Genomic DNA, 12562 nt, shown 5'->3' with positions numbered 1-12562 from the left:
GTTGCTGTGTGTGTGTGTGTGTTGCGTGTTGCTGTGTGTGTGTGTGTGTGTGTGTTGCGTGTTGCTGTGTGTGTGTGTGTGTGTGTGTGTGTGTGTGTTGCTGTGTGTGTGTATGTGTTGCTGTGTGTGTGTATGTGTTGCTGTGTGTGTGTGCGCGCAAAACCAAGTGCAACCATTCTGCCTCATTCCGAATTGTTGAATTGGGATTTTGTGGAAGCTTGGTGTCACGACTTAATCTGAAATATGTTCTTGCCGGCTTTAGCTTGAAAACTGCAACTATGCCGTCGAACTTGGTAAAACGAAGGCCAGCTTTTCCCTTGTGGGTATTGGTGGGCAAGACTTGAATGATGGCAATCCAACACTTACACTGGCACTGGTCTGGCAACTTATGAGAAGGTAAGGCAATCATTAGTTGGCATAGTGATGTAGAGTTTTAAAAGATTAAAAATTCTTGTGCTCACTTTTTTTGGCAACCTGATCTTTCAAGTGTTGTGAATTGATTGAAAATTATACAGAAACATCAGAGGAGTTAATATTGTGCTAGCTAAGCTCATTTATTTTGAGAAACTTTCTTTGGCAAGATGTTGGAATGGATGGAATAAATAAAGCTGATTTATTTTTACTTTGAAAGAGTTGATGTTTTTGAACTCCAAAACCGTGTTAGGGAGCTGGAGTTGGATGAACTTAGGATCATTAGGGACGCAGAGGTGGCCATAGACAGAAGCTTTAGGAATACAGTTACTCCGAGGAATGAAAACAGATGGGTGACGGTGAGAGGGGCTGGGAGGAAGCAGTCCGTGCAGGGATCCCCTGTGCTCGTTCCCCTTAGCAACAAGTATTCCGCTTTGGATATGGTTGAGGGGGATGACATACCAGTGGTGAGCCGCCGTGAGAGGATCTCCAGCACTGTGTCCGTCTCTGTGGCTCGGGAGGGAAAGGGGGAGAGCGGGAGGGCGATAGTTATTGGGGACTCGTTAGTTAGAGGGATAGATAGGAGGTTCTGTGGCAGCAAAAGAGACTCACGGATGGTATGTTGCCTACCAGATGCCAAGGTCCGTGGCGTCTCGGACCGTGTTTTCCGGATTCTGAGGGGGGAGGGGAAACAGTCACAAGTCGTGGTACACATTGGTACCAACGACATGGGTAAGAGAAGGGACGGGGATTTAAAGCAGGAATTTCTGGAGCTGGGCTGGAAGCTGAGAGCCAAGACAAAACATGTGGTCATCTCTGGTACGTTACCGGTGCCACGTGATAGCGAGTTGAGGAACAGGGAGAGAGTGCAGTTAAACATGTGGTTGCAGGGATGGTGTAGGAGGGAGGGTTTCAGATACGTGGATAATTGGAACACATTCTGGGGAAGATGGGACCTGTACAAACAGGATGGGGTGCACCTGAACCAGAGGGGCACCAATATCCTAGGAGGGAAATTTGGTACGGCTCTTCAGGGGGGTTTAAACTAATTTGTCAGGGGAGTGGGAAAAGGAGTTGTAGTCCGGAAGTCAGTGAGGGTGGTGAGGTATTGGGGAAGGTATCAGGGTCAAGGATGGGTACCGGTAGACAGGAAGGTGGGTTGAAGTGTGTCTACTTCAATGCAAGGAGCACCCGGAACAAGGTAGATGAACTTGGGGCGTGGATTGGTACTTGGGACTACGATGTTGTGGCCATTACGGAGACGTGGGTAGAACAAGGACAGGAATGGTTGTTGGACGTTCCGGGGTATAGATGTTTCACTAAGTGTAGGGAAGCTGGTAAAAGAGGTGGAGGAGTGGCATTGTTAATCAAGGATAGTTTAACGGCTGCGGAAAGGCACTTCGAGGGGGATCTGCACACTGAGGTAATCTGGGCTGAGGTTAGAAATAGGAAAGGAGCGGTCACGCTGTTAGGAGTTTACTATAGGCCCCCAAATAGTAATAGAGATGTGGAGGAAGAAATTGTTAAGCAGATTATGGATATGTGTGGGGGTCGCAGGGTAGTTGTCATGGTGGACTTTAACTTTCCAAATATTGATTGGAACCTTTGTAAGTCAAATAGTTCAGATGGGGCAGTTTCTGTGCAGTGTGTGCAGGAGGGTTTCCTGACACAATATGTGGATAGGCCAACAAGAGGTGAGGCCACATTGGATTTGGTACTGGGAAATGAACCGGGCCAAGTGTTAGATTTGGTTGTGGGAGAGCACTTTGGAGATAGTGATCACAATTCGGTGTCTTTTGTTATTGCAATGGAGAGGGATAGGGCCGTACGGCAGGGCAAGGTTTACAATTGGGGGAGAGGTAATTATGATGCGATTAGGCAAGAATGAGGGGGCATAAGTTGGGAACAGAAACTGTCAGGGAAAGGCACTAATGAAAAGTGGAACTTTTTCAAGGAACAAATACTGGGTGTCCTTGATAGGTATGTCCCTGTCAGGCAGGGAGGAAATGGCCGAGCGAGGGAACCATGGTTCACAAAAGAGGTGGAATGTCTTGTGAAAAGGAAGAGGGAAGCTTATGTAGGGATGAGGAAACAAGGTTCAGATGGCTCGATTGAGGGTTGCAAGTTAGCAAGGAATGAGCTGAAAAAGGGGCTTAGGAGAGCTAGGAGGGGACATGAGAAGTCCTTGGCGGGTCGGATCAAGGAAAACCCCAAGGCTTTTTACTCTTATGTGAGGAATAAAAGAATGACCAGGGTGAGGTTAGGGCCGGTCAAGGACAGTAGTGGGAACTTGTGTATGGAGTCAGTAGAGATAGGCGAGGTGATGAATGAATACTTTTCTTCAGTGTTCACCAAGGAGAGGGGCCATGTTTTTGAGGAAGAGAAGGTGTTACAGGCTAATAGGCTGGAGGAAATAGATGTTCGGAGGAAGGATGTTCTGGCAGTTTTGAATAAACTGAAGGTCGATAAGTCCCCTGGGCCTGATGAAATGTATCCTAGGATTCTTTGGGAGGCAAGGGATGAGATTGCAGAGCCTTTGGCTTTGATCTTTGGGTCCTCACTGTCCACGGGGATGGTGCCAGAGGACTGGAGAGTGGCGAATGTTGTTCCTCTGTTTAAGAAAGGGAATAGAAATGACCCTGGTAATTATAGACCGGTTAGTCTTACTTCGGTGGTTGGGAAATTGATGGAAAAGGTCCTTAGGGATGGGATTTACGACCATTTAGAAAGATGTGGATTAATCCGGGATAGTCAGCACGGATTCGTGAAGGGCAAGTCGTGCCTCACAAATTTGATAGAATTTTTTGAGGAGGTAACTAAGTGTGTTGATGAAGGTAGGGCAGTTGATGTCATATACATGGATTTTAGTAAGGCGTTTGAAAAGGTCCCCCGTGGTCGGCTTATGATGAAAGTGAGGAGGTGTGGGATAGAGGGAAAGTTGGTCGATCGGATAGGTAACTGGCTGTCTGATCGAAGACAGAGGGTGGTGGTGGATGGAAAATTTTCGGATTGGAGGCAGGTTGCTAGCGGAGTGCCACAGGGATCAGTGCTTGGTCCTCTGCTCTTTGTGATTTTTATTAATGACTTGGAGGAGGGGGCTGAAGGGTGGATCAGTAAATTTGCTGATGACACCAAGATTGGTGGAGTAGTGGATGAGGTGGAGGGCTGTTGTAGGCTGCAAAGAGATATAGATAGGATGCAGAGCTGGGCTGAAAAATGGCAAATGGAGTTTAACCCTGATAAATGTGAGGTGATTCATTTTGGTAGGACAAATTTAAATGTGGATTACAGGGTCAAAGGTAGGGTTCTGAAGACTGTGGAGGAACAGAGAGATCTTGGGGTCCATATCCACAGATCTCTAAAGGTTGCCACTCAAGTGGATAGAGCTGTGAAGAAGGCCTATAGTGTGTTAGCTTTTATTAACAGGGGGTTGGAGTTTGAGAGCCGTGGGGTTATGCTGCAACTGTACAGGACCTTGGTGAGACCACATTTGGAATATTGTGTGCAGTTCTGGTCACCTCACTATAAGAAGGATGTGGAAGCGCTGGAAAGAGTGCAGAGGAGATTTACCAGGATGCTGCCTGGTTTGGAGTGTCGGTCTTATGAGGAAAGGTTGAGGGAGCTTGGGCTGTTCTCTCTGGAGCGGAGGAGGCTGAGGAGAGACTTAATAGAGGTTTATAAAATGATGAAGGGGATAGATAGAGTGAACGTTCAAAGACTATTTCCTCGGGTGGATGGAGCTTTTACAAGGGGGCATTACTATAGGGTTCGTGGTGGGAGATATAGGAAGGATATCAGAGGTAGGTTCTTTACGCAGAGAGTGGTTGGGGTGTGGAATGGACTGCCTGCAGTGATAGTGGAGTCAGACACTTTAGGAACATTTAAGCGGTTATTGGATAGGCACATGGAGCACACCAGGATGATAGGGAGTGGGATAGCTTGATCTTGGTTTCAGATAAAGCTCGGCACAACATCGTGCGCCGAAGGGCCTGTTCTGTGCTGTACTGTTCTATGTTCTATGTACATCAACAGCACTTTGATACTGCGGAGTAATTTTTTTCTCTAGAATGCTCAGAGTAAACACTTAAGATTCTTAACATCCCTAGAGTTTCTTAGAATAATTGAGAAGTTATCCTAAGCCAGATCTATGGGATTCATGTTCCAACTCCTTTTAGTTCCTCAAACCATTCTCTTTGCAGTTTATATTGCAGGCTGATCTGTATCGGTATTATTGTGATCCCATTTATGAATGCATGTTAAAACTCCTGCATGCTGGTCTTGGCAGCCATTTCTCTACATAGTTTCTATTTGTAAAATAGTTATGTTGCACTTTTAAAAAATAAAGCAAAGGGTTCGGGAAACAAATTGATCATAATTAAGATAATGATTGACCAAGAGAAAAATGTAATCTGTTCTTAAGAAAAATTCAGCATTATATTTTTTTAAATCGCTGCTGAGATGGGTGGGTGGGTGTCCTTTTGAGTGGGGACGGGGGGCAGCTGGGTGAAAAGAGGGCGGCTTACTGGAATGGGGCTAAGGGGAGGGAAGGGGGGGGGGGGGTTGCTGTCATGTATCTCTGATGGGACAAAACTTAAGCCAATCTGGGACATCTACAGATCACACCTTGTTAATGATGTTGTTGCTGTATGTAGATCGCAAAACAGTGACATTACGGTGCTTCTTGGTGGTCTAACTAGCCTTGTTCAACCATGGGATGCCTCTCTTAAACAAACCCTTCAAGGATACGTGAGAGAAAAATGAAATGACAGATTGACTGGAGAGGCAGCATTTGGCTCCGTCATTAGCAACCCTGTGTGAATGGGTTGTAGAGGCCTGGGATGAAATCAGAACCGAGAGCAAATCTTTCAGAAAATGTGGGATACCCAATACACTTGATGGGATAGAAGATGATTGTTTATGGAATGATATGACTATGATGTTGTTGATGATCAATTTGATCCTGCTGTTCCAAGAGCAGAATGGGATGCGTTATTTAGTTTTGAAGATGAGACGGAGGAGGATTTTTATGGATTTTAATAAAGATTCTGTGCATTATTTGCTGTGAAGCAGTATTCTCTTCTGTGTTGTCAAAAAAAATTAGATTTATTTATATATACAGGAAAGGAGAGGTCACCCTGTTGGGAGTTTTCTACAGGCCTCCGAAAAGTTCCAGAGATATAGAGGAAAGGTTTGCAAAGATGATTCTGGATAGGAGTGAAAGTAACAGGGTAGTTGTTATGGGGGACTTTAACTTTGCAAATATTGACTGGAAAAGCTATAGTTCGAGTACTTTCGATGGGTCAGTTTTTGTCCAATGTGTGCAGGAGGGTTTCCTGACACAGTATGTAGGTAGGCCAACAAGAGGCGAGGCCACATTGGATTTGGTACTGGGTAATGAACCAGACCAGGTGTTATATTTGGAGGTAGGGGAGCACTTTGGTGATAGTGACCGCAATTCGGTTACGTTCACTTTAGCAATGGAAAGGTATAGGTATATACCAAAGGGCAAGAGCTATAGTTGGGGGAAAGGAAATTCTGATGCGATTAGGCAAGATTTAGGATGCATAGGTTGGGGAAGGAAACTGCAGGGGATGGGCACAATTGAAATGTGGAGCTTGTTCAAGGAACAGCTACTGCGTGTCCTTGATAAGAATGTACCTGTTGGGCAGGGAGGAAGTGGTTGAGTGAGGGAACCGTGGTTTATTAAAGAAGTTGAATCTCTTGTGAAGAGGAAGAAGGAGACTTATGTAAAGATGAGACGTGAAGGCTCAGTTAGGGCACTTGAGAGTTACAAGTTAGCCAGGAAGGACCTAAAGAGAGAGTTAAGAGGAGCCAGGAGGGGACATGAGAAGTCTTTGGCAGGTCGGATCAAGGAAAAACCTAAAGCCTTCTATAGGTATGTCAGGAATAAAAGAATGACTAGGGTAAGATTAGGGCCAGTCAAGGACAGTAGTGGGAAGTTGTGCGTAGAGCCTGAAGAGATAGGAGAGGCGCTAAATGAATATTTTTCGTCAGTATTCACGCAGGAAAAAGACAATGTTGTCGAGGAGAATACTGAGATACAGGCTATTGGACTAGACGGGATTGTGGTTAATAAGGAGGAGGTGTTAGCAATTCTGGAAAGTGTGAAAATAGATGAGTCCCCTGGGCCGGATGGGATTTATCCTAGGATTCTCTGGGAGGCTAGGGAGGAGATTGCAGAGCCTTTGGCTCTGATCTTTATGTCGTCATTGTCTACAGGAATAGTGCCAGAAGACTGGAGGATAGCAAATGTTGTCCCCTTGTTCAAGAATGGGAGTAGAGACAACCCTGGTAATTATAGACCAGTGAGCCTTACTTCTGTTGTGGGCAAAGTTTTGGAAAGGATTATAAGAGATAGGATTTATAATAATCTAGAAAGGAATAATTTGATTAGGGATAGTTAACACAGTTTTGTGAAGGGTAGGTCATGCCTCACAAACCTTATTGAGTTCTTTGAGAAGGTGACCAAAGAGGTGGATGAGGGTAAAGTAGTTGATGTGGTGTATATGGATTTCAGTAAAACGTTAGATAAGGTTCCCCACGGTAAGCTATTGCAGAAGATTCGAAGGCATGGGATTGAGGGTGATTTAGTGGTTTGGATCAGGAATTGGCTAGCTGTAAGAAAACAGAGGGTGGTGGTTGATGAGAAATGTTCATCCTGGAGTTCAGTTACTAGTGGTGTACCGCAAGGATCTGTTTTGGGGCCACTGCTGTTTGTCATTTTTATAAATGACCTGGATGAGGGCGTAGAAGGATGGGTTAGTAAATTTGCGGATGACACTAAAGTCGGTGGAGTTGTGGACAGTGCGGAAGGATGTTGCAGGTTACAGAGGGACATAGATAAGCTGCAGTGCTGGGCTGAGAGGTGACAAATGGAGTTCAATGCGGAAAAGTGTGTGGTGATTCACTTTGGAAGGAGTAACAGGATTACAGAGTACTGGGCTAATGGTAAGATACTTGGTAGTGTGGATGAACAGAGAACAGAGAAATCTCGGTGTCCATGTGCATAGATCCCTGAAAGTTGGCACCCAGGTTGATAGGGTTGTTAAGAAGGCGTACGGTGTGTTAGCTTTTATTGGTAGAGGGATTGAGTTTCGGAGCCAGGAGGTCGTGTTGCAGCTGTACAAAACTCTGGTACGGCCACACATGGAGTATTGTGTACAGTTCTGGTCACCGCATTATAGGAAGGATGTGGAAGCATTGGAAAGGGTGCAGAGGAGATTTACTAGGATGTTGCCTGGTATGGTGGGAAGGTCTTACGAGGAAAGGCTGAGGGACTTGAGGTTGTTTTCGTTAGAGAAGAAGGAGGTTAAGAGGTGACTTAATAGAGGCATACAAGATGATCAGAGGATTAGATAGGGTGGATAGTGAGAGCCTTTTTCCTCGGATGGTGATGGCTAGCACGAGGGGACATAGCTTTAAATTGAGGGGTGATGGATATAGGACAGATGTCAGAGGTAGGTTCTTTACTCAGAGAGTAGTAAGGGCGTGGAGCAGTAGTGGACTCGTCAACATTAAGGGCATTTAAATGGTCATTGGATAAACATATGGATGATATTGGAATAGTGTAGGTTAGATGGGCTTTAGATTGGTTTCACTGGTCAGCGCAACATCGAGGGCCTGTACTGCGCTGTAATGTTCTATATTATATGGTTTTTGTTTGGGGTTGATGAATTTGAGTTTAGTGTATACCAATTAATGTCTTCTCCATGGAGATTATTATTTATTCATGGTAGTACAGTGCTTAGCACTGTTGCCTCACAGCGCCAGGGACCCGGGTTCAATACTGGCCTCGGATGACTGTCTGTGTGGAGTTTGCATGTTCTCCCCGTGTCTGCATGGGTTTCCTCTGGGTGCTGCGCTTTCTTCCCACAGTCCAAAGATGTGGGTTAGGTTGATTGGCCATGCTAAATTAACCCTAGTGTTTAGGGATAGGGGATTAGCAGCGTAAATGTGTAGGGTTACGGGAATGGGACCTGGGTGGGATTGTGGTCGGTGCAGACTCGATGAGCCGAATGGCCTCCTTCTGCACTGTAGGGAGTCTATAATTCTAAATGTCAAAAAAAAACGTTTTGGTCCCTTTTGCACTATTTTTGGGATGGGGGTTGGCAGGACGGTCTTCTATTGGTAATTCTGATTGAGAGATGATGCAAGAGATTGAATTTCAAATCGTCAAAACTTGCCTATGTCAAAGTCAGACCCCTACTTTTTGGCTAAAATTCAAGGGTTGATTATTTGGCATAGCAGGTTAGGATGCTTTGCCCTGTAGGTAGTGTATGGAAAGCGACTGTGGTAGTGAGAATTTGTATTCTGTCCATTGAATCTTCCCTCCGTCTCTGTGGCAAAACACATCTAGTGCCACATCCTTCTCGGTAGATTTCAGTAAAGTGCTGCCCCAGTTATTGCTGGATGTTTATTATCAATCGATTGAATTATGGAAATCAGAATTTGCTTTTGTTCAGATGCAAGCTATAAAAAGGACATATCATGAAAATGCTATTTTTGAAAAAAAACTTTAAAAATGTTTAACCTTTGCCCTTCCTGCTTTACTCTTTTAGGTATACTCTGAAGGTGCTTTCGGATCTTGGAGATGGATCTAAGGTGACAGATGAAATCATTATAAAATGGGTAAATGAGACCTTGGCAAATGCAAAGAAGAACACCTCAATTACCAGCTTCAAGGTAAATGCAAAAGCTGAGCTCTTTTCGCTCACCCAATTTGGCTTTAATTTTGAATCGGGAAATTGCTGACCTGCACTGCTTCCCTGAATGATCAAGCAGGATATCTGTACCTAGAATTTGAACACTATTATAAAGGGAATCTACAGAATTGAAGATACAAGACTTCTATTTTGCTCCTCCTCCTTGCTCCCACTTGCATGTAGTAATGTTTCTTGTTAGTCATGTGCATCAAATCTGACTGGACTGTGACCATTAAGCTACTTGTCAAACTACCAATCATCTTCCTCATGTTTAGGCTTATTTTTTACTCTTTGTAATTGATGGTTTTTTTTCCTTTCCTGTTGATTATGTTCCGTTTTCATTGTTCAGCATTCATATTTCAAGGACATATTTCACACAGAGGGTCGTGGGGGCCTGGAATGTGTTGCCGGGCAAGGTGGTGGAGGCGGACACACTGGGAACGTTTAAGACTTATCTAGACAGCTATATGAACGGAGTGGGAATGGAGGGATACAAAAGAGTGGTCTAGTCTGGACCAGGGAACGGCGCGGGCTAATTGTTCCTTGTTTCTCGTTTCAAGGCTTCATTCTATGATCATCTTGCTGGTGCCAGTACAGAGCGAGACTGCGGATAGTTGGGAACCTGTCTCGGGGGGCAGGGAATTCATATGGTGTTCGTGGAAGTGGAAATGACTAGGGTTGGGAAGCATTTCCCGATCAGGGCCATTGTGATCTCCTGGACTCGTTTCGATCGCCTCAGGGGGTCGGAGAGGAATTTCCCAGATTTTTTTCCCCATATTGGCCCTGGGGTTTTTCACTCTGCGTTTTCGCCTCTCCCTGGAGATCACATGGTCTGGAATGGGGGGGTGGGGGTGAGTTAATAGGTTGTAATGAACAAAGCATCGTAGCTGTGAGGGACAGCTCGGTGGATAGGATATTGGTATGTAGATAGGCTGGAAAATTGGGCGGGGATCCTGGATTCAGGATTCAATCCTGGACCGGGGAGCGGCGCGGGCTTGGAGGGCCGAAGGGCCTGTTCCTGTGCTGTATTGTTCTTTGTTCTTTGTATAGTGCAAGTGAATTTTCCCAACTTCATCTGTCCGATTGTGATCGAGCTGCTGAAATATTTGCCTGAGGCAGAGCTCCCTACCCACCCATTTACACATTCCTAAAGTAACATTTACAGTATAATAAATATACAATCCTGCTATTCAAGGAAAGAAAATCAGAAACTTAACTCATTTTCTAATCGCAATTAAAATCCTGCCCCGCCCCCAACAACACAATTCATAACATGATGCACTCTCCGAAGAAGAGAGATTTGTGTGAGGATGTAGTTGCTGTTAATCCACTCAAACCAGTTCTTCACCCAAATCTTTTGGACTGGTGGTCTGTTCCGACTAATCTGCTGCAATCTTGAAATCTGCCTTGTTTGATGATGAGCAGTACTCAATGCAAAAAGGTATTTTTCCTCCTGAGTAATTGTGTGGAATGAAAACAGTAAAGAAATTCATCCTGGGCAATGAATTTCATTGAAGTCAAGAGAAACGAATATCATGCAGGTCGTGGCCAGTATAATACTGCCCATTTTGCATTGCCCCATGGTGTATTCTTAAAACATGCCCATTCAATGGGGGGATTCTCTGGCTTCCCAGCCGCGTGTTTCTCGGTGGTGGGAGGTGGCCCACTGTTTGTTAACGGCAGGATTCTCTGGTCCCGCCACTGTCGATAGGAATTCCCATTAACATCACCCACACCACTGCAAAACCTGCGGGAGGGGGTGTGCTGCCATTGGACCAGAGAATCCCAACTCTGTAATTTGAAGTGCATGCATATGTACAGCTATTTAATTGCAATTCATGTTACAATACAAGCATTTGTGTAATTCCATCTATCCCCATGAATCCAATTGTGAGAAGTTGCTATATTACAATTTAATTTATTCCGACTCCTACTTAAATGCGAGTCTGACATGCAAAACTGTTACATCCAGAAATATTGATCACGATTCGCCGGCCATTCACACCAGCGGGATTCTCCCGTCCCACTGAGTTGAACGGAGATTTGGCTGGGTGCCAAATTCTCCATCCTTTCTGGCAGCGGCTACGTGGCATGAACAGCCAGAGAATTCCGGCCTTAATGAACATAAGACTTGGTAGCAGGCGTAGGCCATTTGGACCTTGAAGCCTGCGTCACTATTCAATAAGATCATGGCTGATCTTGTTGTTTTCTCAACTCCACTTTCCTGCCTGCCCTCCATACTGTTGTCTATCAATGATCTGTCTGGGTATAGACACAACCTGGTTAACCGTTTCTCATAGGATAAGCCCCTCATCCCAGAATAAGTTGTGAACCTTCCTTGAACAGATTCTGATGCACTTGTATCTTTTTTTCAAAGAAGGAGACCAAAACTGCACACAGTACTCCAGATATGGTTTCACAAAGGCTCTTCACAGTTGCAGTAGAACTTCTCTACTTTTATATTTCATTCCCCTTGCAATTAATGCCAACATTCCATTTGCCTTCCTCATCACTTGCTGTACCTGCATTCCCAACTTTGTGATTCATGTACCAGGACACCTACCAGATTTTGCAATCTCTCTCTCCATTTAAGTAGCACCCTGCTTTGCTATTCATTCTGCGTAAGTGGACATGCTCACATTTTCCCACTTTATACTCCATCTGCCAAAGTTTTGTCCATTCACTTAACCCGTATTATTTTTTAAAATCTATTTCTTCATGGGATGTGGCCGACGATGGCAAGGCCAGACGTTGTTGCCCATCCCTAAGAATTGAGTGACTTGCTGGGCCATTCAGATAGCATTTAGATCCACATAGCTGTGGATCAGGTAAGGATAGCAGATTTCCCTTCCTAAAGGATGTTCGTAAACAGGTAGGTTTTTATGATAGTCAGTGGTAGTTTTATGGTCACCATTAATGAGACTAGTTTTCAATGCCAGGTTTTAAGAATTAAATTTAAATTCCCCCAGCTGCTGTAGGATTTTAACCCATTTCCCCAGAGCATTAGCCTAGGTCACTAGATTACTCATCCAGACATTACCACCACGCAGCACGCCCCCACCCCCCACCCCCCCCAACACACACACACACACACACACACACACACACACACCATGTAATCTAATCTTGTGTCGTAACCCTTGATGTGGCATCTCCTCAAATGTCTTCTGGAAATCCAAGTACACCAAATCTACAGGTTCCCCTTTATCAAGCTTGGACGTTACTTCCTCAAAAATTCGAATAACATAATAAAACACGAGTTCACTTTCACAAAGCCACATTGACTCAGCCTGATCAAATTATGATTTTCTAAATGTCCTACCATGGCCTCCTAAATAATGGATCCAAGCAATTCCACTGTGACAGATGTTGGGCTAACTGACCTGTAGTTGCCTAGGGGTGGCACGGTAGCACAGTGGTTAGCACTG

At 44.8% G+C, this 12562-nt stretch overlaps 1 protein-coding gene across 2 annotated transcripts in view; it reads left to right on the top strand.

Moving 5' to 3' along the window:
* Positions 1-12562, top strand: part of LOC144487614 (plastin-1-like) — a 143909-nt gene that overhangs the window by 126692 nt on the left and 4655 nt on the right. For both annotated transcript variants that reach the window (XM_078205705.1, XM_078205708.1), the window contains exons 13-14: positions 263-396; positions 8991-9114. In XM_078205705.1, the coding sequence (XP_078061831.1) occupies positions 263-396; positions 8991-9114 (258 nt within the window). The remainder of the gene's footprint in view (positions 1-262; positions 397-8990; positions 9115-12562) is intronic.

The sequence above is a fragment of the Mustelus asterias genome, chromosome 3 (genome assembly GCF_964213995.1).
Source record: "Mustelus asterias chromosome 3, sMusAst1.hap1.1, whole genome shotgun sequence".
NCBI classification, from domain to species: Eukaryota; Metazoa; Chordata; class Chondrichthyes; order Carcharhiniformes; family Triakidae; genus Mustelus; species Mustelus asterias.
This window is presented reverse-complemented; position numbering and strand designations above follow the sequence as displayed.